General features: G+C 42.9%; 1 protein-coding gene across 3 annotated transcripts; it reads right to left on the reverse strand.

Annotated features, from left to right (window-relative positions):
• Positions 1–602: 602 nt before the first annotated feature.
• LOC122538493 lies at positions 603–8,122 on the reverse strand. 3 transcript variants are annotated; one of them, XM_043672626.1, is made up of 3 exons: positions 7,651–8,122; positions 2,122–2,678; positions 603–940 (listed from the first exon to the last, which is right to left on the reverse strand). In XM_043672626.1, the coding sequence occupies exons 2-3, from the start codon at positions 2,588–2,590 to the stop codon at positions 840–842; spliced, it is 570 nt and encodes a 189-aa protein (XP_043528561.1). In that variant the 5' UTR covers positions 2,591–2,678; positions 7,651–8,122; the 3' UTR covers positions 603–839. The 3 variants fall into 3 exon arrangements, with proteins under 3 accessions (XP_043528561.1, XP_043528560.1, XP_043528562.1); XM_043672625.1 differs by lacking the exon at positions 7,651–8,122 and adding an exon at positions 4,083–4,980; XM_043672627.1 differs by lacking the exon at positions 7,651–8,122 and adding an exon at positions 3,920–4,034.
• Between the last annotated feature and the right edge of the window lie 1,053 nt (positions 8,123–9,175).

A 9,175-nucleotide genomic window follows, 5' to 3' on the forward strand; every position in this document is an offset into this window, starting at 1 on the left:
ACAGCGACGCGTTTGACATGAATTTCCAAGACTGTAAAGAGTTTTATCCTCGATGTTGAAACAAGTCTGAAACTGTACTTTGCGCTCCTTAAGCGTAAGTGGTAAGTTCGAAATAAGGCGTGTACATACATAACATGGTCGTTCGATTGTGCGCATTTACGCTAACTATGTAAGACTGATCGCGACGGTCAACAAGCGAACGTATGTTTTCCTAATTCGACTATCGACTCGTTCTCCGAGCGGAAAATTGTTGTTTGAGTAACCTTCGCGTTGTCGTCAAACGATACAGAAATGAGATGCAATTTTTTTCCACTTCGTTGGAAAAACGGAATAATAAAAAATAATAAAAACGTTTCTCGAGACTTTTCTATTTCGTTTCGTCGTAACAAGGCTCCAATATAATTCGAGCAATACCGGGTAAATATTTATGTATGACACAGACCATTTCAAAATTATTACTTACAGACTGTCCCGTGGAGCAGCTAATGTCACCTTAGAATCTCAAAGTGCCACATTTAAATTACAAAGTATCTGGCACAAAATGAAGAGGAAAGCTGCTCCGTGCAAGTGTGTTAACGTTAAAATGAAACGTAAATTCCATATTTCCATAAATACGTACAAACATCACGTTTATTTGCCACGATAAATCGAAGGATTAAATCACACACTGTTCACAAGAATTCAAATGGTTCTCCGTGACAATCATTCCGCTCTAATTACTTGTTGTTGCGTCAACGCAATCGACAAGGAATTATGTCGCGATAATGCTCACTATAGATTCAGTCTAGATCAAAAACGAACGATGCAGTGTCTTATCGTCGGTATGCAATAGTTCTTGGTTAGCCATACCAAAGATGTTTGTCCATAACGAACCGTACCAGCAACGACAAGACCATGAGGAAAACAATCATCGCCGCACCGACCAAAATGGCGCCGTATTCTGGAAAGAGAACAGTCGTGAATCGCAATTCAATAAGTAACAACAAACAATCGCAGTGAACGTTCGCCAATGAATGTTTCGTTTCTTTTCGTAACGAGAATACGAAAACACGATGAGATTTGTATTTTAAATCGTCTCGTTGAACATTTGGAATTTTTATTCCTTATTCTCGTTTTCATTGCTGGCAAAAGTGACGCTTGTGTGCCGGCGAGTTTAAAGAACAAAATTTAATTTCACGTTGACACGGGAGAGGTAATGACGTGCTTCTTTTTTCTTTTTCTTTTTGTTTTACAAAATCGAGAAGAGGAGAGGTAGGAAACGTACGTAGAAAATACGTCGGTGACTACAAAGGCAAATCGCGTGCCATTTTACCGCGTTACGTTCGACGATTATAATAAAAAATTGAGGGTAATGAATCTTCAGCGGGTCGAATTATGCACGCTGGAAACCGAGTACCATTACAGGTCTTGTTACCCGGCGACGTGCGTGCTCCAAACGATGGAAAATTTTGCGCGCAAAGTACAACGTCACCTCCCTCTCTTCTCGTCACTTTGCATTCAAACGAAATTTATTCGCCGTCGCGGCGGGATAATCCCCAAGTGCGAAGCCCTGAACGCGGAATTGCGAATCGCAAGACAAACAGGGCTGCGACTTTCAATCCAATTAAAAATAATTATCGTACCCCTGAATCACACGTTCGCCAAGTGGTCGCACGACCACTTTGCTCGCGAAATTCGTCACACGTTATTTAACACAAGGCTGTAAGCAAATTTTATAAAGGTTGTAAAAAAATAAATACAAATACGCTTCGATGACAACGAGGAACAGAAACGTGTCAATTGTAAAAAAAAAGAACTGACTTTCGCAAAGATGCAAATTTCTATCGAGGATGAGGAATTGCGACCAATTTACCGCGGAACTGTAAAATTACAGAAAAAAAAAAAAAAGAAGAGGTCAATTCGCTAACGTCGTTAACTATGAATTATTTACCAATTATATTCGATTCCAAAAATTCCAAACTCAGGGGATGATCAGAAGCGAACGAAACTCGGAACGAACAGTCCATTCAATCGCATTCGTTGATATTCATAGACTGGCACGATAAACCACGGTCGATTTCACGGCACTCGGCAACTTGCGCAAAAAATAACTGGAGCACACGATCGTAAAGGCTTACTTACTCCGCCTCGTTCCGCGGGTGTCCTTGCTCGTGGAGATGTCGTCGGTGAAGCCTTCTTGCGCGAACAGAGACCTGCGAGAGCCGCACATGAACAGCCTGCAAGGCATTAAAGGCATCGAGATCGATGCGTGTTGGCCGGGATCGGTTCTCTCTGGATAGGAATCGAAGCCCGGCGACGTCAGCCCGGATTGGAAGCAGGCCAGCGGAGTTGCGTCCGCCCTGTAGGATGCTGCATTGCACGCTGAATACCAATTCCCCGAAAAGTCGTGCGACCATCCGACGTGATTCGGCGGCACGATCGCGCTGTAAGGCGGTGGGTCGTCGTCGTCGTCGTTTCTCTCAGCGTCGTCGTCGACCGCGATCGTCGATTGCGTGACGGATCCGTTCGCCGGAGTTCTGCAGGTAGCGGTTGCAACGACATCGGGATCCGTCGGTTCCGCCTGATGGAGCAGCTTCGACGAGGGTAACATGGTTCGATGGATTCTCGAGGTGTGCAGATTGATTTTAAGTTAGAGCGTCTGCGCGCTCATTTTTTGGACAGAGTGAATTGACGGCGATCTGAAAGAAAGTGATGAAATGATTGTTACACGTTGTCGCTTTCGTTGAATCTATAGTACAATACAAGTATATTATACTTTGGACAATTAATAGATAATAATTGAACTGGGCACTGTTGCCGTGCAAATTATTTTACAAGCTCGAAATAAAGATAACGTTGAGTTATGTTGAAACGAATCTAAATTACATCGTTTCGCAAATTTAAATTAACACAGCAATATGTCGCATTGCACGTAAATAACGTGATTACAAATGAAGAAATTAATCAATCACAGGCCATTAATGTCAGAAGTTGCATTTATCTTTGCGTGATAAAGTGTGCATCGTATATTGAGACAAAAAGTTTTTTTATTACCAAAAGAAGTTTTTTTTGTTATTTGGAACTGCAATATCTGCAATTTGTAAAATTTTTATAGAAATAAGTTTTATCTCGGTTTGCAGTAAACAAGCCAAGATCTAAAATTAGCAGGACGAAAGTTTCTCTTCGTCGGAGATACACTGAATGTGCTCCTCTTCTGCTCTGATTCGATCGTGATTCACAAACGGGTTGTAATTATTGATCGGGCACTGGTACTCCTTGAAAAACGAGCCGCTGTTCTCCTCGATTGTTCGAACGATCGACCTTATTCTCAAGGTGCGCGAGATTCGTTTTCACATAGCGGGGAAGAAAATAAATTGCGTAATTCCGAATTACCTCGAAACGTCACGATCGCGAATGAAAAATTGGAGCCAAGTCTATGTATATATGTGTACATACGTCGACTTGGGAGAAAGAAATTTCACGGTCATTCGGAGAGACGTAATGAGACGTTTATATTCCAACGAGAGCTACTCGGAGATCTCCCACGGTCGCACTTTCTTGAACGGCTTACGTAATTCGTCTCTAGTCGAATATGCGCGTTCCATTGTCAAGGACAAGTTGAATAAACCCGAAACAACGAAAGCAACCGGACTTTCCTCATCGAAGGACGATTCGTTCGATGAGTCAGCGGCGTTCCCAAATGCGTTTCGATTCTCTTTAACGCGAAACGCGTCTGGAGATGTTTGTTAATTTGGAATGTGACAAAAGTGAAAGCAATTTGATCGGTAATATTGAAACAAAGAGCGCGCTAATGAAACTCGTTACTAATTTCGACGAAATTGCGCGACAACACAATTTGAAACTCTGTTCGAAAAATATGTGTTCGTTTGAAAGAAGTAGTCGGGCCTTCAAGATAATTAATTAAATACATTCTACGTACAATTCAAATTTCTCTAAATTCCCATTCCGAGCACGTACATAGGTACTGTCGGCGATCCAAAACGAAAGTGCTCTCTCCGATTAATAGCAGAACGTACACCTTGCAAACATCAACAAACCATTTCGAAGATATCCTATTCGATAACGTATAAGTGTATACGTACGTATCGCAAACAATTTCGAGCTGGAAGCAGCTGGTTCGCGGTCGACCTCTCGCAGTACACTCGTTTCCGAAGCAAAAACCGCATACAGCGTCGTCTCAGTTGCGAATTCACCATCCGACGAACACAGGTACGTGTCCAGTAACTTGTCAGCAGTTCTCGCCACGCCTCGTTTGCACACAACAGTCGACGAAATCAACCGACGACAACGGGTGCTAACGATCTGCACATTTTGCTATGGTCGAGCGTCGGCGACGCGATCAACAGGTAGCAATCGCAAGACCGCGACACTGCGGACCGAAAACTGCCCTGTCGAACGTACGAAAGAACACGAAGAATGCACGAGAACTGCGCGAAGTGTACACCGAGTTCTTGACCACGGGAAATTAACGAAACGAAAGGAGTCGATTTTGAAAATTTTGGCAACACTCCTCCAAATTAATGATCCAAACTGCGACGACAATTCTTCGTAGCGTTCAACAAAGATTTGAGTGGGTTCGTGAATCGAGGATCTTGGTTCCTTGCCTTGAGTCCCGAAAATTGATGACACTCTTGTGTAATTTTACGACATCTTGACGAGTGGTTCGTTCACATTGCAGATTCGAAGACACGCGAGCGTCCAGCAACGATGATAACGGAGTGGCGGCTGTCCACCGACAGTCGAGCCTGGCCGATCGCGGGCTGTGCCACGACCAATCGAGCGTCTATCGTTCTACCCACCTCCGTTTCTATCCTGCGGGAATGTCGAGGACGTTGCCAGCGATCAAGGTCGTTACCTTTCGTGGCCAGTCGCCGGTCGACCGGACGCTCGTAGTACTCCGAAGCTGACCGACATGCGTTCGACCATTTTTTCTTGAACAATTTGCAGCAGTTATAGCAGTGGACTTGATAAAAGAGATACGGTGAGGTCACTTTTATCAGAATTAGTCAGACATTGAATATTCCGAGTGTTGAAACAATGATTCAAGAGGTAAGCTCAGTAGATGATGCATTTTCTTTTCTTTTATGTTTTCATATATGACTTCTTTTACGTTTGTCACGTCACGTCATGTTTTTTTACGTTTTTATCTTTGTCATATATATATATATATATATATATATATGACTTTTTTTACTTTTTTACTTTTTTTACAAAGTTATATCAGTTTAAATTATTCATAATGTTTCATCGTTACTGATATTGATAATTTTATTGCTTCGAAGTAACAAATTTTATTACTTAACGCTTCTTTTTGTATCATCGATAGTTTGGAAGATATTCGAATGTATCGATTTAAATGGGACACCCTGTATATATACATGAAATCCTGTACGTTGATTTACAAATGAGCTTTGCAGGCTGAGATACAAGCTGTCTCCACGGAACTATATGATTACTATATCATCTCTCGCGTGGCGAATGAATTTAATTTATGACTTGATTATTATTATATATAAATATCTTCTTCCAATAGCAGTCGAAGGACGGAAGATAATCACAGTGTGAGTAAAAATTTTGAAAGCGTCGTGTGTAGCGTATTTCTGATTCTTGAGATTTGGACTCTGACGCACTGGCTCTAAAAGAATATTCTGAGAAATCTAGTCCGATTGATTGTCATCTTGTTATTTGTTGATTCGAGTGATTAACAGCGTTGGCCATCCAGCGTATTCGGCATTTGAAAACTTTCCTACATCACCGTGTATCTTTGCTGCTAGTTCAAAAGTCACGAGGCAAAGTACAACATGTTTGTAGTTATCGAGTGATTTATAAAAACACAATTGCAGAGAGCTGCACGTTTCTGTTTTAAATTGTCCGAGGTGTTGAATAATCTCAGAATGTTCTCCTCCGATTAGGAGAAAAAAGAAATATATATCTGCAGATATAGAGAAGCATGTTTTCCTTATCGCCGATGCGTTGCACGTTGTATGTGTTACAAAGTGCACTGCTTTCGCTGTGACAGCAGTTAGGAAATCACGAATTATGTAACTACATCGGCATACATTAACGTATGTACGTGCGATTGGACATGTATCAATTTATGGATATCGCTGCGATTAATTTGACATGCACTAATTGATTCGATGGGAAGAAAACAGTACGTAGAATTTTACACGCGTCACCTAATAGTCGACTAAGTGTCGGAAAATTTTACGAGTGTCGCTCGTTTTAACGAAACCAAATGACGAGATAATGAGAATACGACTATGCTTTTAAGAGAACGGCAAGAGCTATATTTTATTCTTTCCCCGAGAACAAATTCTCGTTAATCTAGAATTCAACGTGCCTGCTTTCACCGTTCGACGACAGACTGCCCCTCGCCTTCACGCTCCGTGAAGATTCAAGTTTAGATCACAATTAGTAATTGCACGAGAAATTGCCAGAGTAAATGCGGCGAGGCAACCTCTAAATGCTCAACCACGGGCTACCGAAATTCGTAATGCAACGAATGTCTCGTAGTATTTCGATCTTCAGCCGCAAAACTCATTCGATCAAGCGCGTTTTCTCGGCGAACCTCATTGTCATTCACCGTTACTGGCAGATACGTTCGTCGGGTCGTTTTCATTTTCAATGCAGCGAGAACCGATTCTCCGTGCAGACTTGATCGCGCGAACGCCAAACCTCCGTGTGCGCGCACGTGCGTAGGCGCGAGTTACGTGTTTGGCATACTTTGCACGATGTCGAGAGATAAAAGACAGAAGAAAAGAAAAAGAATTCAAGTAGAAAATGGAACAAGAGCAACAGCTCGCGTCGTCGCGAATTGTGATTTATGCGTGCGACACGCGGAAGTTGACTGGCGGACCAAACGTTCGTGAGACACGGCGAAAGGTTAAAGTTGAACGGGTTCTTATTGATTCTATGGTCGTTCGGGATCCACGATGAGAAACAACGGCGAAATCTTTGCGATCATCGTGCACGAATGAAACTTTTCTATAAGGGAAAGATTCCAAGTTCGTCGCTTCATTTGCGATCCAAGATGATACACCATTTCAGAGTATGGTACATATTTAGTGGATGAAACTAATCTCCCGCGTAGTTGCATAATTTCGACGGATTTAGACGATTTCTAGACGTAAACATTGTCGTTATCGCGCCGAGACACATCTATCTATACGATGAATGGGCTGGCAAGCGGTTATTTAGTTGCATAAACTGTTTTTATAACTCTTGAATTAAATCTTTTTATAACTCTTCCAGTTGATTTGCAATTTCTAGAAGTCGCCCGGTGAAAAAAAATTCAATTATTTTATTACCAACCACTACATACAGTCATTGCTTATTTACTCGCCTGTGTAATTTGCAGTCTATCTAATTTGCGATTCGTAGCTCGTAAAATTAATAATAATCCACGGGTGGCCTGGCAGTATACACGCCTCAGAGGTTAGTCTCGCTATCAAATACCAATACCGCGAATGGAAATTACCAGAAACCATTCGACAACGTTGCAACCAGGGAAGAATTTCTCGGCAAGTGTAACGTTATTTACACAGAGATAGAGAAGAGACAGAAATGAAACTTGACCGAAGGTCGAGAACTCGACCGCTCGAGAGTTGGTGCAATTAAAATCCATGAAATTCGAAAAGTCGAACTTACCTTGGTTCGTGAGGCTCTTTTAATCGGTACATAGTGCCATCCAGAGAGCACGGAAACTTTGCCAAGCGCGGGAACACGAGGGGTATAACGTGGCTTCCATATTTTCACAGGGGTAACGACCTCGTGGCGAGGCGCGGTGCGAAACGACGAAATCGGTTTCGAACGTACGCGCACCGTTATTGAAACTCGGGATTGGCGAACTCGGCACGGCGTGCCGAGGCGATTTCTCGGTTGCACTGCGATCGCGCGATAGCCTGCACGTTACGTGCAACGAGAAGAGAAGGGAAAACGCACACGGCGAGATCGTCGGTCGTAATGGTGGGTTAATACTGCGATATCTACGACGCGACCAGGCTTACGAGACTTCCGCGTGAAGCGAGCAACTGCCGAGCGGCTCCGGCGTGTTACGCGCACTGCAGATGCATTTCTTGCGTTCACCACCGAGAACACCGACCGAACGCTTCTTCTCATCGCACTCCTTACGTGGCTACTTACGTGACCGAGTCACGGAAGCGCCGGAGGAATCCGGCAACGCGTGCGAACGGGTTACGCAACAATTTTATGTAACCCGTTACAAAATGAAACTAAAATCTCTTACGAGCGACCGGTTCTCGCTCGATCGATCGGTGAAAAATCTCACCGTTACGCGGTGGCTGCTGGTGTTTTGCGGTAACCGGAGTCGAGAGACATTCTGGCTCGCTTCGGAGCGGTCATTTCTCCTTCGAATATCCATTTAAAACTGCAGAACGAGTTTTAAATCTAAACGACACGTTTCTTCACACGCTCGTAAATATCGATATTGACAAGTGCCCTGTCGATCACTGGTAACTGACGAAGAAAATTTAGCACGCCTATAGTAAATATTGAAATACTTTGTGATTACTGAAAAGAATAGCAACTGAATATTGCTTTTATTGACATTTATTGTATAAACAGTATACAGTGTAATGATGCAATTTTTAATGGGTTTTGTTAAAACGATTTAGGCAAAGATCAGAATGTTACAACTGTCTCAGTCACGTTTCTACTAATATTTCTTCCCAGCAGTGTCGCGTTTTTCTTCGCAACAAATTTTTCGCAAAACCTTCTGACTTGGAATGCTGTGATCTTGCGTTTCGCTTACCGCGAAACTGTATCGAACGGCGTAAACGGAAAGATAAACAAAGTACGCACGGCGCTTGACGTGCTAATCAACGAATTCGTACGTATTGGTGGCAGATAAGTAGCGAAACTGTCGTAATTCATAAGTGAATTCATATTTCTACACGAAGACGTGGATCTTTTGCCACGTTTGAGAAAAAAAGATCATGTATTCATAGATTACGGGAAAATCTTGCCGTCCGATCTGTCGGGACGAGAGCCAAAAATACACCTAGGAACCTCTTCACGAATTTCAGTCTCGTAGTCACGAACCCAGCAATCCCATCGAAGCGCGACACCTAATCAAACCTATTCCACAACTAAATCACGTCTAGAAGGAACGACCTACACGTTTCCTCTCCGAGACCCAGGCAATTCGAGCTGC

Source organism: Frieseomelitta varia, unplaced genomic scaffold, assembly GCF_011392965.1.
Source record: "Frieseomelitta varia isolate USP_RPSP 00005682 unplaced genomic scaffold, Fvar_1.2 scaffold_165, whole genome shotgun sequence".
Lineage (NCBI taxonomy): Eukaryota > Metazoa > Arthropoda > Insecta > Hymenoptera > Apidae > Frieseomelitta > Frieseomelitta varia.